Here is a 21,688-nt window from a genome sequence, read left to right on the forward strand (position 1 = left end):
TACTTTCTAGGCAATAAAAGGGGGTGATGGGAAATGCATTTTATTTATCAGCGTACAAATCTTTGCTAGATAATGAAATACATTATTATTTTGCTATCAACGCTAGGGACTCAAGGAAACACCAAGTTCAAACACTAACACTTTATTATAATCTTTGGATATGTCTTTTACACTACATCCAGTGTTTATTAAAAACATTCTCACAATTAAAAATGTAGCTTCACAAAGTGTTTTGTTGTCAGAGACAACTAATTCTGTAAATTTATAGGACTATATTCTAAAATGTCCCATGAATCAATTTTTGCATGCATGGACTTTCATTTTATTTAAATACAGGACTTAACTCAAAATGTGAAATACAGTGATCTGGTATTGCTATTAAATCTGAACTGATATTCTGCTACATAACCATCTGGAGATATTTAGATGCTTTATCATATCATCCTTGACATACAGTAAATACATTGACTACCTCATGGTCTTAGTCAAAAACACACTCATAGAGGCTATGGAATAGTCTATATGAGACCGTAGTGGTGTAACTCAGGTAAGATGTGATGATTTGGAAAATACACAAACCAAACAAAGGGGTAAACCTCAAGCATGTCCTTGACCAGGTCCAAACTGGACATAAAGTGCAAAAATTCCCCAAATAAAATTCAACCCCCTAACATATGGAGTCTAGTCTTATCATTAATTAAAAAGTGCTTATATATGTTTCCTGAAAGCTCTATAGACAGGGGTGGAAATGGGGAGAGAAACTATTTTGATTTTATATTGGTGGGTTCCCACAAATTCACAGTGACATTTTTTATTCCATTTTCCCCATCCCTGGCACTACGTTCACCTAAATTCAAACTCAACGGGTTAGACCAGAGTTACACATATATGTCTCTGGGTTAGACTGAGGACCTAAAGCGACATGATGCTGGCTCTGCCCTGTTCTCGTCCGTACATGAGGAAGCTGACAGCCAATCGGAGGTCTTCCAGGTCCAGGTTAGACAGGAAGCACCTCTGTAGCTCCGCCTCCACCGAGCTCCCACTGGGGCCGCAGCCCCTCAGGAGCACCACAGCAGACTGGCACAGCAGCCAATCAGCTAGCTTCTTCATACCAGCGCTGTCCTTATTGGCAAGGGCACACCTTCCCCAGAGGCTCAGATGCAGCATGTTGGCAGCCACTCTGGCACTGGGGCGCTGCAGAATAAATAACAATAGGAGCATGGGATTCTCTGATGGTGATTAGTATTGGAAGTCATTATGTACACTAAGCCCTTACGTAGTGAATGGAGTACTGCATAATGAACAACTTCAACTTGTTTCTCACAAAAATACTCTGAGAGAATCCCTGAGAAATTGGTAAATCATTTTTTCAATGAAGTGATATATAATCTAATCTAATTCAATTCCTTACTAGACTCTGTACCTTATTGGGGTTCCTACGCAGAAGCAGCTTGACGACAAGTTGCATGTCAGCAGATACACAGGCAGGCAGGGCAGGAAGCTGGATCTCCTGGAAATTCCTGCTGTCCAGTCCACCTGCTCCATAGAACGGGTTGGCCTGGCCAAATATCTCATAAGAAATGGTCCCGACAGCCCATGCATCTGCCTTGCTGTAATTGATAACCACACCCTGCCCAGGAACTGCAGTGGCAACCTATAGAGAGATAGAGGTGTATTTATTTATTTTTTTTCTTTTTAATTTTACCCCTTTTTCTCCCCAATTTCGTGGTATCCAATTGTTGTAGTAGCTACTATCTACTGTAGTAGCTACTATCTTGTCTCATCGCTACAACTCCCGTACGGGCTCGGGAGAGACGAAGGTTGAAAGTCGTGCGTCCTCCGATACACAACCCAACCCAACAACCCGCACTGCTTCTTAACACAGCGCACATCCAACCCGGAAGCCAGCCGCACCAATGCGCCGGAGGAAACACCGTGCACCTGGCCACCTTGGCTAGCGTACACTGCGCCCAGCCCGCCACAGGAGTCGCTGGTGCGCGATGAGACAAGGACACCCCTACCGACCAAGCCCTCCCTAACCCGGGCGACGCTAGGCCAATTGTGCGTCGCCCCACGGACCTCCCGGTCGCGGCCGGTTACGACAGAGCCTGGGCGCGAACCCAGGGAATCTAATGGCACAGCTGGCGCTGCAGTACAGCGCCCTTAACCACTGCGCCACACGGGAGGCCATAGAGGTGTATTTTAATCCCAAAATCAGGAAAATGTTTCCATTTATGTAAACAGTCGGTCACAAGAGACAATGCTTGCATGAATCTTGATTGTATAGGTTGTTGTTTTCTATTTCTCTGATGATAGGAGCTTACCTCAGGTGCCATCAGGCAGGAGTTGCCTCCTCTGTTCACCCACATAGTGTTGAAGGGTAGTTGGAGACTAGAGTCACTCTGAGCCAAACAGCAGCCGAAGTCTGTTATTACCAGGCGGGGGCAGCCCTCTGAACAATAGAGATGCCAAATAGCAATAGGATTATTTGATTAAAACTAATATGATAAGCATTAATTAAATAATTAGTATCACATGCCATGTAAATAACTTTATTTGAGTTTGGAGAGAGAACATCAAGACAGAATTCTGACCATATCTTTTGTAAAATTAATTTCCTATTTATTTATTTTTTAAAAACATGGCAAAGCTTAATGACACTCAAGATACCATGCATGAGCTTGCCCTGTTGCTCTCTCTGACCTGAGTCAAACTCCAGGAGCACGTTGTCTGATTTAAGGTCCCTGTGTGCGATGCCCTGTCTGTACAGGTGGTCGACCCCCTCTAGCAGCTGCAGCACCATCAGAGAGCCCTCTCTCCTGCTGGGCACGTTCACCTCCAGGTACTGACGCAGGGTGCATGGGTAACTATGGAAAAAGGGGGAGGAAAGATCAGGATACACTAGGTTAGGTGAACAAATAACTAGTGGGATGGACAAATCTGCACACAAAATGGTCCGGTCTGGAAAAAAAACAAATGCTTTTTAGTCCAAGAGTTGACTGTCAGAAATGTTATAGGAAGAGAGACTGTAGACTCCTGTAACAACAACTTTATTATAAGATTAACAAAAATGAAGCAATCAACCATTACCAAGAATGGTTCAGAGTTGAAAGCTTAAACATAGTCGGGTTTCTGCTTTTATAGAAAAAGTACAACCTCTTATCTACGTGGCAGTTTAGCAGATGCGTGGAAACAGGCAGAACAGTGTAAAAGGCGATTGGTTTGTCTGTGCAGATTAAGATAGCCGCAGGTTGATAGCACGAGGGCTCAGCCGTTTAACTGTGTTTTGTCACAGTTCACATTATAATGTGCTCCTTCCTGCAAGGTTCCACACAGCTGACTTCCTGCAGATAGTAAACCCCACGGGATGTCTCACATGCTGCAGCCGCACCTAAACGGATCTTAGCTAAGTCACACAAAGACAATTCCTTACTTCTTCATGACCAGGAACAGAGTACGGTTGTTGCCCAGGCCCTCAGGGTTGAGTCTGGCTGGCAAGACATCAGGGTACTCCTCCTGGGCACCGGGTAGAAGGGGTACGTCCGCTGTGAATGCCCGGAACACCCTGATCACATTGGGGTGGGCAGAAACCCTCTTGGGCACTTCCCCAAAATACCTGCAAAACAGAGCAACGGAAATGAAACTTGCAATGCACTCTTGACGCATGGCAAAACACTCAAAATATGTTGGGCTATTTTGTGTCTATTGAAAGTAAATTGATGCTATGACTGACTGCTGATACTAACCCATTTAGTGCAATCTGTTCCTCTTTTTCCTGTTTCATGGCAAGAGGGCCTGCAGGGACCAGCTCCTGGGACATGGATCTCAGAATAGCCTCGCTTGATGAACCAGCCTGCAGGGGAACAGGGAAGACAGTCTTATTACTATGCACGCTGAACATAGCCTATATTCTACAGTAATATAACATTTTTAAAAAGTAACACTCTCCCTGTGCCCCAATAATCTGTCATTTTTTCTGAAGTGTAGATTGGTGTAAGAATGGGCTAGACTGTTTCCACCAAATTTCTTAAACCAGTCCTTTCACTTTAAATCCATGAAGGAAAGTGAACAAGTGCAAACTTTGGGGGAAAAGGACATTATCTTGACAGACACCCACCCCAAAGTTCCACATCATCTTGACAGCTAGAGGATAGATGCCCAGAGAGCTGGAGGGGCTCCTCAGAGAGCCAGTGGCCACCTCTCCATCTTCACTGGGCTGGTCATTTAGGGAACACCGGTCACTCTCCCTGTCCCTGGGCACAGATAATGGTGCCGCAGCTTCATACACTGCAGCGTTGGAGCCTTTTCCTATCTGCTTCCCAATAATGTAGTCCTCCAGCTTGTAGCCCGAGGTGAAGCACTTGAGTGGACTGCAGTACTTCTTCTTGGTAAACACAGCCTTTAGAAAATAGGTGACATTTAGTCCTTTTAGATTAAATAACACATTTTTATTAACGTTATTAAATTATTAGATATGTACTTATTATTTAATTTGACTAAATGTAATATTTAAATGTGATATTCCTGTCCAGACTAAAGATAAAAACTGATGACTCACAAAAATGCCCTTTTTCAACATATCAATAAAATATTTCACATTGTTGATTGCTAGCACTTGTAAATCAATGTTGTCAACATCCATGTTGTTTACCTGGATTTCCTGGCATGTTGCAGCACTCCTTCGATCATCATCGAGCTGTTTTTCGATCAACCCCACACCGAGACCGAAAGCCAAAAACACTGCTCTGTTTCTTGGTGAGCCGCTGCCCCCAAACCTCCTGAAACCACCGGACTGCAGCTGTGCTGCAAGACCCCTCAACGACATGCGGAAATATCGGTACCGAACTGGCAGGAAAGTCTGAGGCTGAACGGTGCGGGCCGGTTGGCCTACACGAAGACGCTCACCTCGGAACTTTGCTGCAAGTCGACCAGCAGGTTTGAGGAGACCTAGCTGGATAACCGACCGTCCCAACTCCACCCCACGGCTGATGGCATGTTTTACAGACATGCTTTACCAAAAATGGTAAGTTTCCCTTTGTTTTTACTTTCTCCGTCAGTCCTCGTCGTTGATAACGTTACACAACTTCTTCTTCGTTGAGGTTTAACGGCGGTTGTTATCCAATAAATGTTGCATTACCGCCATCTACTCGACTGGAGTACAACTCCCGCTATTTAAATCAAATCTTATTGTCACATACACATGGTTAACATATGTTATTGCGAGTGTAGCGAAATGCTTGTGCTTCTAGCTCCGAAGGTGCAGCAATATCTAACAAGTAATCTAACAATTCCACAACAACTACATAATACACACAAATCTAAGTAAATGGATGGAATAAGAATATGTACATATAAATATATGGATGGGCTATGACAGACCGGTATAGACCGTATAAAATACAGTATATTCATGTTGGATGAATAGTGCAAGATATGTAAACATCATTGTTAAAGTGGCATTAATAAAGTGACTAGTGATCCATTTGTTAGAGTGGCTAATGATTTCAAGTCTGTATGTAGGCAGCAGCCTCTCTGTGTTAGTGATGGCTCTTTAACAGTCTGATGGCATTGAGATATAAGCTATTTTTCAGTCTTTTGGTCCCAGCTTTGATCCACCTGTAGTGACCTCGCCTTCTGGATGGTAGCGGGGTGAACAGGCAGTGGCTCAGGTGGTTGTTGTCCTTGATGATCCTTTTGGCCTTCCTGTGACATCGGGTTCTGTAGGTGTCCTGGAGGGCAGGTAGTTTGGTGATGTGTTGTGCAGACCGCACCACCCTCTGGAGAGCCCTGCGGTTATGGGCTGTGCAGTTGCCATACCAGGCGGTGGTGATACAGCTGACAGGATGCTCTGAATTGTGCATCTGTAGAAGTTAGTGAGGGTTTTAGGTGACAAGCTACATTTCCTCAGCCTCCTGAGGTTGAAGAGGCGCTGTTGCACCTTCTTCACCTCACTGTCTATGTGGGTGGACCATTTCAGTTTGTCTGTGATGTGTACGCTGAGGAACTTTCCAAGTGCTATTTAGTCACCCCTCAGGTCAACAACCTGAAAGGATGGGACACTATTACTTAACACACCCTGTAACTATTCTGATGTCAAGTCTCGCACACCCAAATACCTCTCTGCACCACAACCTCAATTTTCTGCAACTTATGTTCCCTCCCTGCAGTACAGTTGGTAACCATTGCTATAAATCCAATCTTACTCAAACATATATGACTTGTTGCCCTATCCCTCTGTACTGGTACAGTTCTACTACTCACACCACTCCTCTCCGGATCCCTCCCCCTAAACCCATCTGTCTACTTTCTTCACTGCCTCAGCATATGACAACTTCTGCACTATTCTAACCCTTGAAACTTCAACCTTACTCTGTACTTGAACCTTACCCTTACTCTGTACTTGAAATAAATGACAGTCCTTAGTATCTCTATTCCACTGCTCCTGCCATCTCTTCACCATCACTGTCCATGTCAGGCTTTTTGCCTCTGCCTTGCTCATTGAAACTACAACATCCCCACTACTAAGTGCTTGTTTAGCCAGTACATCAACTGCCTCATTCCCCTCCAACCCCACATGGGCTGGGATTCAAGTAAATCTTATCTGTATATCAATCTGTCTAATCCAGCCATGGGTTTGTAGCACCTCATAAAGCAGGTCTTGTCTGCTACGTGATTTAAAGGACTGGAGACTCATCCACACTGCACATGAATCAGAGCAAATAACTACTCTGTCTGGCTTGACTTCCTCCACCAACTGCAAGGCCAACAGTATGGCCATCGGCTCTGTCGTATATACATACAGATGATCTGTAATACGTTTCCTGACTGCCACCCCACACTCCTGCACTACAAATGCTGACACAGTATGTCATGTCCTTGGATCTTTTGAACCATCTGTGCAAATGACCACAAAATCCTGTGGCGTGCAAGAGGTGCAAGAGGTGTCACTACAGTCCCTGGTTCAAATCCAGGCTGTATCACATCCGGCTGTGATTGGGAGCCCCATGAGGCAGCGCACAGTTGGCCCAGCGTCGTCCGGGTTTGGCCGTCATTGTAAATAAGAATTTGTTCTTAACTGACTTGCCTAGTTAAATAAAGGTTAAATAAATAAACATAATATAAATAAAATCGAGACGTCTCTAAACAAATCAGATGGATCAACACCCTCCCTATCTTTCTGTAGTCTCTCCAACACTTCTAGATCAACTACTCAACACTGCATACCACTTATAAAGCAGCTGCTTCGTCTTGATGTTCTTCTTTATCAAAAGCTAGCGCTACGCTTTTCCATTTCAAACAAGCGCGCTCTTCCAACCACCATTCACCGTCTCGCTTCAACGTTAGGCAACACAAGGACGAATAGTTATGTAAACAAACTGGAACAGTCACAAAGAACGTGCTTCTTACGTTCTTACGCTTCTGACGTTTAAAAAAAAAAAAAAATTTACTTGACCTGTTTTTAGAATTAAAGAGACAATGACAATGTTATTGGTGTCAGCAAATGATGCAAATAGACCTAAACACAATCAAAACTGTACACAAATGTCCTAAAATATTGTAATATTAATGAGCAATTCATCAAAATGCATTTTCAACATTGATACTTCAAACAAGCACTCGCAAATCATACAAATGCAAATACTAATGTGATTATGAGCTGTGTAGCTAAATATCATTTGATGTAATTTACTGCATTTCAAACAATTGTTAGAAAACACATTGAGACCGATTTTCCTAACTTCAAAGGCACAGACAGAAGAAAAATAATATCCAATGACATTATTCAACTAATAAATTCTATAGTCCTAATGGCTGGCAAATCAGCCCATTATCCAGCCCAGCAGTCTAACATTTCACGGACCTGTAAAGGCGTTATGAACGATTCTGGTTTTGCCTCTTGTCTTGTGAATACTATTATGACCCATTCTTTGTGGTGAACAATCTCTTTTTCTTCAGGTCTTCGGGCCCAAAGGACACAGGAAGCAGGTCTTCTATAGTCATTTCCTTGTAAGAGCCATCAGGCTTGGATAGGTAGACAGACCAATGATCACCAAACTCCAAAGAAAAGGGAAATTAGATTATTTGAGATTTTTCCTTTATAGATGCATGGCTGTGTGTGAACCAGTACCTGGGTTTGAGGAGACTTAGACCTTTTCTGGAAGTACCGAGCGTAACGGCAGTAATGACGATAGCTGTTCTATGAAACTGCATGTTTTTGTGGTAGTGAACATATTTTGACGTTATAACGTTTGCAGAGCTGGTTAATGGGACTTTCAACTGAAGGATCCTGCGCGTCAGAGACCTTGTCTCCTCATGTCCAGGTACTGGTTCAGGCTGTGTGATGTACGTTTGATTTTAAAACAACATGTTGGTTTCCTGGATCAGACCTTTGTTCCATTATCAATGCACTCATTCACATATCTAAGTTGTATAAATCATTTATGTACCTCTCTCATGAACTGTCTGCAACCTCCACATGGTGAGACAAACTGGTCTTCCAGGTCACTACAAAATTAATCATGTCATTAACAACATTACCCTCAATGGTCATTTTTAGTACTGTGTGCACCCATATAGTTAGTGTTGACCATAATAGTATAGTTGTGCAGAAAACTTGTTTTGTATTTTCTCTATTAATTATCTACTGAACATTTCAGGAAGACTAAGACATACCCCAAATGACTGTTTATATCAGCGTGACTTTGATAGTAGAATGGTTTATAACCATCGACATACTCTGAAGGGAAGCAAAACCCAATGAACTCTATGATGGGGTCATTAATAATTGTATGTACTAATCTTAACTTGATGAAATCAACAGGATGACTGAATCAATACTTTTTTGGGGATTCAGACATCATCGATCAACTGACTGTTGTTTACTCAGAAACAAGGCAAAGTTTTAAAAAGTATGTACCTGGCAATGGCAATAGCCTTAAAACTTCTGTATCCCCCGGAAACAGCCTTTGCAATAGCGGTCCTCTCTGCACAGAGGCCAAGGTTGTAGGTAGCATTTTCTACATTGCATCCTGTTAAGAAAAGTTCTGCATTTGTAAGAGTTTCTGGAATCTCTGGAAGGGCATCACATTAAAAACAGAACACATTTTTTCATTTAATAACACTATAAAATAAATGACTCTCAATTATCATTCTTGACTCACACTCAGAGGGTTCAATTTGATGCTTCTAAGGGCAATCTTAGTGTCACATATATTCATGTTTCATATGACTTGCACTGAACATGAATGTAGAAAATCTACCTAAAATCGACATCTTTAAAATGTCTGGGTTGTGACTTCAAGCAGAACAGACACAACAGAACAGACATAACCAATACCGAAAGATCCTGTCTGTATCCACTGGCCTGTCTGACTTTATCCTCTGGCCTGTATGACTTGATTTACTGGCCTGTCTGACTTTATCCACTGGCCTGTCTGACCTTATCCACTGGCCTGTCTGACTTTATCCTCTGGTCTGTCTGACTTTATCCTCTGGTCTGTCTGACTTTATCCTCTTGCCTGTCTGACTTTATTCTCTTGCCTGTCTGACTTTATCCTCTGGCCTGTCTGACTTTATCCTCTGGCCTGTCTGACTTTATCCTCTGGCCTGTCTGACTTTATCCTCTGGCCTGTCTGACTTTATCCTCTGGCCTGTCTGACTTTATCCCCTGGCCTGTCTGACTTTATCCTCTTGCCTGTCTGACTTTATCCTCTCGCCTGTTTGACTTTATCCTCTGGCCTGTCTGACTTTACCCCCTGGCCTGTCTGACTTTTTCCTCTGACCTGTCTGACTTTATCCTCTGGCCTGTCTGACTTTATCCTCTGGCCTGTCTGACTTTATCCTCTGGCCTGTCTGACTTTATCCTCTTGCCTGTCTGACTTTATCCTCTTGCCTGTCTGACTTTATCCTCTGGCCTGTCTGACTTTATCCTCTGGCCTGTCTGACTTTATTCTCTGGCCTGTGAACAAACTTTATAACATCAAAGGATGTTCAAAGTTATTATATTTTTTATAATTTATCTCTCTGTTGTTATGTTATTTTTCTATTTCCATTCCTTAACAGAATACCATTAAATGTTCTTTATTCCATGGTGCATAACATTGTTATAAATTATCATGACTGTAGTTATTTTAAGCCACCTGAAGAGTTACGGCAGTATTCAACATACTAAATATATAAATTAAAGCATTTTTATCAGCCCCCAACCCATGTATTCTTATTCTTATTGTTATATTATACTATTATTATATTATTTTAAAGCCCCTCACCTGTAAAAACTGTCCCATCATGTGCCAACAGGGCTGCCCCCACCCGGAACTTACTGTAGGGGCAGTAGGCAAACTCTTTAGCCCCCTGGGACTGGTGAATAAGAGGTTTAATCCAATCCTCATTTTCCTCTTCACTCGAGTGATTCCTGGCTTCTGTGTCTGCTCCGTCTACCCTTAACTCACCGATCCTGAAGTCTGTCATACCAACCCTTTCTTTGTAAGTGTCTGTTGAGAGAGAAAATGAGAGATAAAAGGTGAAAATAGAGAGTGGATGGGTTGAAAGCTGTACCCAACAAACAGGTTTTTAAGAGCCCCACAGCTCACACATGGTCTGGGAGGGAGGGGCACTGGCCCACTCTTTAGGGGAAGCCTAGCGTGTGTAATGACTTTTAAAGAGATCATTACCATATAGGGTTGGGGGGCAATTCCTACTTCCTGAATGTACTGATTTTAAATGGAATTGACCCCAAACTTTATCATTACTTTACTCTGGCTAATGACTTTCCTTTTACACAGGGGTTACTTAAATTATAATGGCTCATTCGTATGCTTATGACAAGTCTTACAATACATTATGCAAAATCATGCATCATAATGCATTATTGATTATACCTGCAGTTTTGTACCAAATCTTTATAACTAGTCAATTATGATTGATACATTTATGTGCAGTGAGGGTAAAAATGTAACAAACTGAGTAAAAACTCAAACGGACAACTAGAAAAAGCTCATACCAAGTTTATTCACCCACTAGGCCATACAGCTGCAAAGACAAGGCATGATTACACAAGCACATATATATATATATTTTTAAACTTTATTTAACTTTATTCTACCTGGGGTGGTAGGTAGCCTAGTGGTTAGAGCGTTGGGCCAGTAACCGAAAGGTTGCTGGATTGAATCCCCGAGCTGACAAGGTAAAAATCAGTTAACCCACTGTTCCTCGGTAGGCCATCATTGTAAATAAGAATTTGTTCTTAACTGACTTGCCTAGTTAAATAAAGGTAAAAATCCATTTTAAAAGTACTACAGTAGGAAAGACATTGTGGTGGACCACTCTGGCCCCCCTCCCAGAGGTTTCTTCTCACTTCATCTGTTGATTTGACCTCGAGACGCATTCCTCACTCCTCCGCAGTTCCGCAGCTGTCCTGCCTTATCAGAGACTAACAATTTCCTTTCACCTCTCTCCTCAGAAACGTGGAACAAAATATGAATATGTCTTTGCATATTCCTACTTCCCATCCACTTTTCATTGACCCCAAAATATACATACCTTATACACGTAAAGTAATTAAAATTGTGGTTTATTGCTAACCCACACAGAATGACATACTGTAGGATCTCTGTGCTACTTCCCCTAATTTTGCATCTATGTTGGCCCTCTACTCACAGCTAATGTGATGCCTCAGCCACTGCTCTTGTTCATATGGTTTAAAACTGTGACAAGCAGGAGTGGAATAGTGTAGTATTTTATTTGACCTCATTGTGATTTATATCCTTCTATTCAATTCATTGTGGAACTGTTCTCTTCCCTGGGTGCGCTACCCTTCCTGGACATTGGTCTTGATTCAGTTGTTGGGGTTGTCACTGTTGATGATCCAGTCGATCCATCTGACATACATTCTGACTTGAGTGTAGACTCCTGGGAAGTAAGGGTTGGCACAGCTGATTCCCCATGAGACGATGCCTTCCAAGTTTCCATTGCAGATAAGGGGTCCGCCCGAGTCGCCCTGTAGTACAATAACACAAAAGACACAATGATGAACAAAAGCTCTGGTCCTTTTGTTAGGGATATAAAGTGTGAATACACCACTAGTATCTGGCAAATGTCATGTTAGTTACCACACATTTTACAGAACACTGTTTTGTGTCTGTTTTTCTATTCTACGACTAAATTGTGAAATTGCGATATTTTATTTTATTTTGTCACTTTCTTCTGCCATTGAAATGCTATTGTTGTGGTTTTTAAGAATGTCCTGTGATCTGGGGATCAGCATCTGTCCCTTATCTGAACCCCATACTCTACATTTCCATAATCCAAACTAAATCTATCCCATTGGCTCTGGCCCCGTTTTAAAGGCCCACACCCTCTATTATTCATAGCAGTCTATACCTAGGCTCTTGTGACAGATGTGTTGTGTTTGCCTGTCATGTATTGTGTAATTGATGTGTATTGATCATTTCATGCAGGGCTATCTAGAACCTAAAATGGTTCTTAGCCTGTCCCCATAGGAGAACCCTTTGAAAAAAACTTTTTGATTCCAGGTAGAACTCTTTTGGTTCCAGGTAGAACCTTTTTGCATTCCATGCAGAACCCTTTCCACAGAGAGTTCATATTGAAACCCAAAAGGGTTCTACCTGGAACCAAAAAGGGTTCTACTTGGAACCAAAAAGGATTCTCATATGGGGACAGACACATAACCCTTTTGGAACCCTCTTTTTAAATAGTGTGGTCTCAGCATTGTTCCCTGGTTAAATAAAGGTTAAGAAAATAATATTTGATTCTGGGAGCCAAGATTAGGCTAGTCTCTACCTGACAGGAGTCCTTGCCACCAAAGCGAGACCCAGCACACATCATGTTGTCTGTGATCCTCCAGTAGTAGTATTGGTGGCAGTAAGGAATGGTCTGCACATCCACAGCACGCAGCACAGGGGACAGGAAGTAGCTGTAGATACGCGTGACGCCCCAGCCGCTCACCGTACAGGTGGTGTACCCTGGGAGAGCAGGGGTGTCGTCTTCTGGCAGTGGGGCAGGCTGAACGTAGGCATTGAGCTTGGCTGGCTCACTGAGCTGGAACACACACAACCACAAAAAAGGCACAACATCAGATGCTGCTGACCAATCAGGAGGCACACAATCAGATGCTGACCAATCAGAGAGAAGGGATCAAAGGGGGTCGGGTCAATGTTATGGTACAACGTCTAAGCTGCAGCAGTATCTGAAGTTATGCAGTGATTAGGCTAACTGAAATATTGAAACACATTAACAACTTAGAGAGGTTCCAATATCTACATTAGCATACCACTTTCCCAAGCTTCATTGTAAGTGGTATGCCTGTATGGGTATTGAAACACTGCACGTCTCTACCTCATGGTGATGGAATGGAAAGTCTCTTACCTTGATGAGCATGATGTCATTGTTGAAAGTCTTGTAGTTGTAGCTATAGTGGACCAAGATCTTGGATATGTTGAACACTTGCTCGAAGCCTTCTTCCTCGACCAGACTGTGCTCACTCAAAACCACCTGGATCAGCTGGGCCCTGAGGAGGAACAGACATGATCCAATCTAGTAAGAACTATGTCCAGGGGAATTGGAGAGGATGCGAATAGAATTGTTACAACCTACAACATGATACACTACTACTCCTCACCCCCAAAACATTTACTCATTCAAGTGCATTTTGTGATGTAATTGACTGTTGGCTTCAAACATCTGTTCATTGTTTTATGCAATAGGATAGAGTTGACCACGTTCTATTCCCTTCAACTGTGACACTACTATCCCATAATTATAGTCAGTACTCACGGTCTCCAGCAGTGGGCAGCAGACACCACCCACTGGGGCCGAATGAGGGTGGCTCCACAGTAGTGGTTCCTGTTGTACTGTATAGATGCCTGGTACTTGATAGAATACCGTTCGACTTCTTGTCCTCCGATGATTCTCTGTGTAAATGTCTCTGTGGATTAGATTGAGAGGACAGATTGTTATTAATCTGAATTAGTAATCTGAATTCCTACATGTGCATTGTGCATACAAAATTATTCGGGTGGTTAGTAAATTATACTTGAAAATATAATTATTTTGACATAAATAATGTAGTTGTCATTTTATGTGAATATAATTATTACTTTACTTCACTTCACCTGTAACGAAAATGTTTGATTCAACATAAGATAAATGCAAAATCTAAACAACTGTGTGTAAAAACAACTACAAGGAAATTTGTGTTTAATATACATGTTCATGATATTTCCTTGCAATTTAAGAATTTTAAGTTCTTCCAACAACTTGCCATGTGGCTCTGTTTTCAGAGGATTGTGGGTATTTTTTGTATTTTTTTAACTTTACGATACTTTTACACAATGTTGTATGCATGTTTGAAGAATGAAAAGCTCATTTCTATATTAGTATCAAACCGTTTGTTATGCTATGAGGTGTAATGGATCATGATGAATGGATATCAAAACTGTCTGGCAAATTGACGTTAAATGAGGAGAGCACCCATTCTCACCATTAATAAGATCATGTGAGTCGCTCTTGACAGAGGCAAATACATCAAGCTAGTTAGTGCTAGTGGAACAAATTCCTCCTAAAGTGGATGAAAATGTTGAGCGAGGAAGTTCATAAAGCCATGTTTAACACTAAGACACGATCAATGAAAGTAACTACATAATCAGAAAGATTAAGTAGATCTAATGTACAATGACAGTTCTGGATTTGCTCAAATTAATTTGGATCGTAGCCATTGTTTTTTGCTGGACTTTATATATTAGTGTTTGTGAAACCCTAAAAGTGAAATATATTACACGTAACAATACACCATGTTGGAAATTCTCAAAAAGCTGATGCAAAAAGTTGCCCATTTTTAAAAGTGGAACTAGCACAATATTTTCTACAGTGTTCATTAAAAACCGTTATGGATACACTAATTGGCTGAAAAAGGAATGTTCGAGGCCTGATGCTCTTCAGGGCTCTGTGGCCAATATTAGAAAAACAATGTTAATTCTGAAACAGTTGTAAACTGTGCTCATTATTTACAAACAAATACTAACCAGCTGGATATTGGCAGCGTACTGTAAATTGTCATGCTGTTATAAAGCATCAACAACGTACTTTTAGCTGTCGACAGAGTCACACGGTATGTGTTTCCAGTGTGCTACAGGTTTCACGTGGCTTAACTTCACATGCTATTACATATTGTAACAATGTTTGTCCAATCATGTAACCTGGACTGTAGGGACTTCAAATGTCATAGGATCCTGGACCTGACGCCCATGATGAGAAGGATATGCTGTAACATACAATGGGTATTCAGGGCCAGACTTAGGCTAATCATAGCTCCTTTAGCTGTCTTTGTTTCCATCTCTACAGCCAGCACGCAAACAGGCACGCAAACAGGCACACAAACAGGCACACAAACAGGCACACAAACAAGTGTACAGGCCGCATACAGAAGCATCTACCTTTCAGAGTACTCCATTTACTGTTTTTACTCTGCCCCAAACCATACTGGGATTTTATTCATCCTCCTAGAATTCAAGGTGTATTTGTACTGTTTGCACACATAATATGGCCTATTACAAGTATTTTTTTAATATCCAAGTATGATCTAGTAGTGACCTACCTCTGACTGAGAGAGCCAGTAGGAGCAGCACTGCAGACCATGTCAACTGTTCCATGTTTACTTCACTTGAAACATGGAAACACATTGAATTTGATTAGAGAACTCCCCAATAATGACATAGCAGTGTTTCTAGCCTACATAGATGTCCTAGGGATTGTTTTATCTCAAGACAAAATCCCACACAGCTTCTGAGAGATCAAAGTATGTTTCTGGTATCCTCAATTATGTGATTTTGACATGAGATACATCCCATCCCGTGTTAGGACCACTGAGATGATCGAAGACGACATCCTGTATCTCTTCAAACTTGTTATTTTCCCTGAGAAAGTATTCAGTGTAGTTTAAACAACATTTCACATGTACAATTCAATAACTTGACAGATAGAATTCCTGTAATGAGGTCATTGATTTTAACAAACCAATCACATATCTTTGAGTAGATGTAGCTTTTGACCCTGGACTTAAAAAAGTAAACAAATGTTTTACATAAAATATGTATCTAGGCGTTTTGCTACTCACCAACAGCCACAATCCTTCACTGCACAGCCTTCTGGTATCTCCAACTGGTGGTTCCAGGGTTCTCCTTTCACCTTTTATAATGCTACCATGCCCTTTTATTTTGCTTTGTTATGTCCCATCATGCATATGAAATGGGGTATCCCACAACACAAGACAGAGACTGACCTAGTCCATGACAAAACATTGTGTTCTCCATTATCTCCATTTCTAAGCCTTTTCTTGATTGCACCTTGGGGCTCATTGTTGAGTGGAGGTAGCTGGGAATTGAACACCTTTCTCCAGTCAAGCCCAAGACGTGAACATAATAAGAGTTCATTGGTTTATTGTGCTGATTGGATTGAATGGGGGTGGTGTTAGATAAGAATTCATGTATTGTGGCATTTAAAAACAGTATTATTATAGCAAATATAAAAAGTTACATTTGTCCCCTTGGCATGATGTAAATGACTTGAACAATAGGCCTATCCAAATATGAATAACATTTATGGTTCTTTGTGTGAGGTCATGCATCCTCAAAAAAGCAAAGGCGCTACACTGATAATACATACATGCAAATAACAGAAACGCCCACACGCTGTATGCTCCTAATTACCACATTTAAAGACAACATTACGATCTGTGTATTGCACCATATCAGGTTGTCAACTTCTGCTTGAAAAAGTGTATTGGTGTGTATTTTCTGTCATTTCTGTAATTCAGGGCTCATCTGTAAAAGAGACCTTGATCTCAGTATGACTCTCTTTTAAAATAAAGGTGAAATAAATCATTTCTGCATTTTATCCAAATAGGTATTTCCAGAAACAGATCCTAATGGGGAACCGTGATAATGACAAGTGTACGTTTTGCAGTTTCAAATATGAATGAAATAATAGTAGTTACATTATAATCATGTTTGTTCCAATTCCTATACTCTAGAGATACAGTATCATGCATCATTACATTGGGGAGTTATAGTGTGTAGATACTGTATAGTGTATAGTTACAGTGTCATTGAGATCCACTTTTATGTTGTTGTCTGATCCCATCTCAGATTCTATACTTCACACCTAAGAAGGGCAATTCCCAACGGACAGAAACCGTTTTGAAGATAAACCAACTCTTTCATTACTCGTGAATACACTGAGAAGTTGTACTATGAATATACTTGTTACAAACCAGGCCTGAGCCTATTGAGATACATTGATCATACAAAACCTAACAATTCCCTATAGAGCTCATCAATACATAAGCCACAGTATGTTATTAAAGCCACTCGCTACCTGCTATCAGTCACTGTTCTGCTTCAGGGTTATGACCTTGAGGACTGTGTTTGACTGATTGTTGAAATAGCCCACGGACAGACAGTCGCTCATGACTGCTTTATATATGCCTTTGTGGCACCCTGTTCCAATTATGCTCTTACGGTAAATTGGGTATATGTAGGTCATGTATATCACTGAGGCCAAGCATCCTGCCATCCAGGACCTATATACTAGGTGGTGTCAGAGGAAGGTCCCAAAAATGGTAAAAGATTCCAGTCTACATCTGTAAAGATATGTTGTGTGAAATTATATACAGTCATTGTCCCAATTTAGATAAAATACAGATAAAATACATTCTTAGGTACAAAACATCTCTGGATTATACAGGTATGTATGGAGGAAATTAGAGGTTATTTACGTTTACCCTATTTTGGAGTTTAGTGAGCATTTCTATCTAATACACAAGGAGATACATCTGTCATTTAATCTGCAACTTAAATAATCGACACCTGGGTTTAGCTGTATGGCAAATCAATCTATCCATACCAAGTTTTACAAAACAGTAAAGTCATATCGACAGAAACAGGATTGGGGACAATTCCACAGAAACTCCAGTTCTAATTCATTTTTTTCTCATAGCTTTACAAGCAGGAACATTTGAGTTTCCGTTTTACTTCTTGAATTTACTGAATTACAATGGAATTGACCCCAATTATCCCTGACCCCAGATCGATGAAGATAGAGTAATGGCCGAATGGCCATGTAGCGTGAAGATAGTATTGGAGCGCATCATGTGGAAAAAAAGCTTTGGTCAGCACCCAGGGGATGAGCAGCAGAGGGAGAGACGAAGGGAGGGAGGTTGCTTGCGGTGTCAATAAGTGTCTGACCCAGAGAGGGCCATTAGCTGGCGGAGGTCAGGAGGTCCACCAGGGGAAGGTGGCACTAGTGAGAAAGAGGGAGAGGGGAGAGAGTTAGAAAGAGAGAGAGAGAAGGAGAGCGAGAGGGTGGCGTACGGTGGCACTGATGAGCCCTGTCAGAACCCCGGACGCTCCATTTTTAATGATGCCCTAACCAGGTCTGTTTGGAAGATGTACTGGGCCAAGCCTGAGGCAGTACAGTGCTGCTGCTGATCAGTCAAACACTCATCGATCACTCCTGGTTATAGAGATCAATAAGGAAATGCACAATAATGATAAAGAGCTGAGGGGCCAAGCTTCCTGACATCCAGGACCTATATACTAGACAGTGTCAGAGGAAGGCCCAAAAAATTGTCAAAGACTCCAGTCACCCAAGTCATAGACTGTTCTCTCTGCTACTTCACGGCAAGTGGTACCGGAGCACCAAGCCTAGGACCAAAAGACTCCTTAACATCTCCTACCCCCATGCCATAAGACTGCTGAATAATTCATCAAATGGGCACCTGGACTATTTACATTGACCCCCCCCCCCCCCCCCCCCCCTTTGTTTTTACACTGCTGCTACCCGCTGTTTTTTATCTATGCATAGGCACTTCACAAATGACCTCAACTAACCTATATAGCCTCGTTATTGTTATGTAGTTTTCTTGTTACTTTTTGACTACTTTGTAAAAAAATAAAAAATGTAAAGTTCACTTTAGTTTATTTAGTAAATATTTTTTGAACTGCATTGTTGGTTAAGGGCTTGTAAGTAAGCATTTCACGGTAAGGTCTACAATTGTTTCGGTGCATGTGACAAATACAATTTGATTTGATTTGAATCTTACTCTTTATTCTCTTTTTCATTAAAGGTAGACTCAGCGAAATGACATTGCCACGAGCAGCGCAGCAGGTAATGAGGTGAGCAAGATGCAAGACTTCGCTCTCAGACAGTCACACACAGTATCTGGGCATGTGCACGGGTAGGCTTCATGCTGTTTACAGTGTGGAAGCCAGGGCACCAAAACAGCTGAGAAGTTGAGCCTGTGCTTCAACACTCTTAGTTGTTGTGGAAATTCTGTTTATTTTCTACATCTACGTCATATCGCTGAGTCTACCTTTAAGACATGAAGTCGACCAATTTCTCATACACATTGATGGTACAGTCTATTTTTCATACACATCAGTAGCAATGATCCCTGTAATTATTTTAGGCACTGAGCAAGTGTCAGGTCTGCTGTGAGGAAACTTGAATGTTGTGAAAATTCTGTGTAACTTCCAGCACACATTTACTGTGAACACTGAGACTGTACCCACTTTAAGTTACAGTGTTAACCAGAGGTGTGGACTCGAGTCACATGACTTGGACTTGAGTCAGATTCGAGTCACAAATATGATGACTTGCAACTCGACTTTGACTTTAACACCCATGACTCGTGACTTGACTTGGACTTGAGCCTTATGACTCGACCTGACATGATACAAATATTAAAAATGATGCTATTAAAAAAAGTGTGCAGCTCATCAACTCTTCATTTAACAGATTACAGTTTGAATCAGACAGCAGCCAATCAAATTGTGCCAGCTGAGAAACAGTTGTGCGTGGCAGTGCAGAGGAATGTTGGCGGGTGAATTCAGATGGAGCCCTTGGAAAGATGATACCCAAAATTATTATTTTAGGATATAAAGACGACGCTGTATCAACAAATAACAGATTGCAACTGAGTGACCATCGAGTGACCATTTATTTATCCATTATTTTACCAGGTAAGTTGACTGAGAACATGTTCTCATTTGCAGCAACGACCTGGGGAATAGTTACAGGGGAGAGGAGGGGGATGAATGAGCCAGTTGTAAACTGGGGATTATTAGGTGACCATGAGGGTTTGAGGGCCAGATTGGGAATTTAGCCAGGACACCGGGGTTAACACCCCTACCCTTACGATAAGTGCCATGGGATCTTTCATGACCTCAGAGAGTCAGTCAATGTCCCATCTGAAAGATGGCACCCTACACAGGGCAGTGTCCCCAATCACTGCCCTGGGGCATTGGGATATTTTTTAGATCAGAGGAAAGAGTGCCTCCTACTGGCCCTCCAACACCACTTCCAGCAGCATCTGGTCTCCCATCCAGGGACTGACCAGGACCAACCTGCTTAGACCAGCTTAGAAAACAGCTATGCAACATTTAACCAATTTAAAATTGCACTGTAGCAATGAAGTTAGTGCAGTTAGCTATAGGCCCAATACATTATCACCGCATATTGGCTTTGCTTGAATTGCCTTGCCAATGCATTGTTGGCAATCGATCCATTGTTGTATTACTTGTGAGGCACAGCTGAGTGAGCATAAGTGTAAATAATTCACTTTTTATTTTACTGGGCTGATGGTACCTGTGTCGGATGGTCAGTGGAGGGAGAGAGCAGCAGCCTCTCAACAGCCCTCCGCTCTCCCTTTCCTCCACTGACACTTACAAAAGTGTTGAATACAAAGTGTTGACAGTGCTGAGTAAGAACTTAAACATGAACTCACTCATAAAAAAAGCAGCTCTTTGTCTCTCTCCAGTCATGGTTTTAAATGTTTTTAAATCTCAAAGTATCAATTTTGCTGTAGATTTCTTATACCTGCTATGTTACTGCAGACACAGTAATCTGAGTCATCCGATTGGCCAGTGGTAGGCCTATAGTGCACTTGATTTGCTCTCTGGGCCTGCCGGGAAGGCAGAGTTTGTACCTTCAGACACATGAAATAGTTCAAAATGGCAAAAGAACATTAACATACCGGTGTAGTGTAAACATTCTAAATGAACCTGCAATCTAGTTTCCTTTATTGTAATTTAATGAAATTCGGGTCAAAGTGGTAAAATCACAGTCTTTTATTTTCAATACATCGATATATTGTTCAGTATGTATATAGATTACACATTTAAATGTTAATAGGAATTAGGCTAGCTGAGCAAATATAACATGGATTATGTTATCACAATAAATAAGGCCAGTATAAAAGACTAAAAAGAGCGCACGACAGGTTATACCAGGGTGTGTAGGCTTTACTTTGCTGCTGCTTCATTTATACATTGTTTCCAGGACGACAGGCTGGCCACGGAAATGGAAACCGGATTTCAGAAATCAGAGAATGCTGATGAGATCCCAGATCCTTTCCCTTTACGATTGGAATAGTGTAGCAGCTATAGATGAGCGCCTCTCAGTCTGGTCTGGACTCACCTTTGTTTAAACATGGACCTGCCTTCTGTTTTACTATCTATACTTCTGGAACTCCTTGCTGTAAGTAAATGTAAAAAATAAAAAAAAACTTTTCTGTCTCATTTACTGTGGTAGTTAGTGGCTGTGTGTGGACAACTAGTCCATTGAATGCTGATTTTATTGTTGAATATGAAAAGATGAAGGTGACAAAAGTAGA

General features: G+C 41.5%; 3 protein-coding genes across 3 annotated transcripts; all 3 read right to left on the minus strand.

The window, feature by feature from the left end:
- Positions 1-126: 126 nt before the first annotated feature.
- pink1 (PTEN induced kinase 1) lies at positions 127-6,366 on the minus strand. The gene is made up of 8 exons (XM_021616599.3): positions 4,652-6,366; positions 4,118-4,399; positions 3,747-3,853; positions 3,434-3,616; positions 2,704-2,867; positions 2,325-2,452; positions 1,424-1,654; positions 127-1,194 (listed from the first exon to the last, which is right to left on the minus strand). The coding sequence occupies exons 1-8, from the start codon at positions 5,006-5,008 to the stop codon at positions 913-915; spliced, it is 1,734 nt and encodes a 577-aa protein (XP_021472274.3). The 5' UTR covers positions 5,009-6,366; the 3' UTR covers positions 127-912.
- A 1,177-nt stretch (positions 6,367-7,543) lies between these two features.
- cdaa (cytidine deaminase a) lies at positions 7,544-10,626 on the minus strand. Its single transcript, XM_021617156.3, has 4 exons — positions 10,269-10,626; positions 8,918-9,029; positions 8,448-8,505; positions 7,544-8,055 (listed from the first exon to the last, which is right to left on the minus strand). The coding sequence occupies exons 1-4, from the start codon at positions 10,468-10,470 to the stop codon at positions 7,915-7,917; spliced, it is 513 nt and encodes a 170-aa protein (XP_021472831.3). The 5' UTR covers positions 10,471-10,626; the 3' UTR covers positions 7,544-7,914.
- A 364-nt stretch (positions 10,627-10,990) lies between these two features.
- LOC110532584 (trypsin I-P1) lies at positions 10,991-16,223 on the minus strand. Its single transcript, XM_021616601.3, has 6 exons — positions 16,133-16,223; positions 15,614-15,678; positions 13,795-13,945; positions 13,387-13,528; positions 12,802-13,059; positions 10,991-11,998 (listed from the first exon to the last, which is right to left on the minus strand). The coding sequence occupies exons 2-6, from the start codon at positions 15,666-15,668 to the stop codon at positions 11,837-11,839; spliced, it is 768 nt and encodes a 255-aa protein (XP_021472276.2). The 5' UTR covers positions 15,669-15,678; positions 16,133-16,223; the 3' UTR covers positions 10,991-11,836.
- Positions 16,224-21,688: the final 5,465 nt, after the last annotated feature.

The sequence above is a fragment of the Oncorhynchus mykiss genome, chromosome 9, assembly GCF_057628025.1.
Source record: "Oncorhynchus mykiss isolate SJ-2025 chromosome 9, ASM5762802v1, whole genome shotgun sequence".
Classification (NCBI taxonomy): domain Eukaryota; kingdom Metazoa; phylum Chordata; class Actinopteri; order Salmoniformes; family Salmonidae; genus Oncorhynchus; species Oncorhynchus mykiss.

What these genes read in the sequence shown, in the direction of transcription:
- cdaa (XM_021617156.3), bottom strand. Translation starts at nt 10,470, where the DNA reads ATGACAGACTTCAGGATCGGTGAGTTAAGGGTAGACGGAGCAGACACA. An exon ending in TGATGGGACAGTTTTTACAG is followed by an intron (nt 9,030 to 10,268) that starts GTGAGGGGCTTT and finishes TTTTCTTAACAG; the next exon opens with GATGCAATGTAGAAAATGCT. An exon ending in AAGGCTATTGCCATTGCCAG is followed by an intron (nt 8,506 to 8,917) that starts GTACATACTTTT and finishes TTAATTTTGTAG; the next exon opens with TGACCTGGAAGACCAGTTTG.
- LOC110532584 (XM_021616601.3), bottom strand. Translation starts at nt 15,668, where the DNA reads ATGGAACAGTTGACATGGTCTGCAGTGCTGCTCCTACTGGCTCTCTCA. An exon ending in ACTGGCTCTCTCAGTCAGAG is followed by an intron (nt 13,946 to 15,613) that starts GTAGGTCACTAC and finishes TCTAATCCACAG; the next exon opens with AGACATTTACACAGAGAATC. An exon ending in GTGGCAAGGACTCCTGTCAG is followed by an intron (nt 11,999 to 12,801) that starts GTAGAGACTAGC and finishes ATTGTACTACAG; the next exon opens with GGCGACTCGGGCGGACCCCT.
- pink1 (XM_021616599.3), bottom strand. Translation starts at nt 5,008, where the DNA reads ATGTCTGTAAAACATGCCATCAGCCGTGGGGTGGAGTTGGGACGGTCG. An exon ending in CTGTTCCTGGTCATGAAGAA is followed by an intron (nt 2,868 to 3,433) that starts GTAAGGAATTGT and finishes CTTTTTCCATAG; the next exon opens with TTACCCATGCACCCTGCGTC. An exon ending in CCTGCCTGATGGCACCTGAG is followed by an intron (nt 1,655 to 2,324) that starts GTAAGCTCCTAT and finishes ATCTCTCTATAG; the next exon opens with GTTGCCACTGCAGTTCCTGG.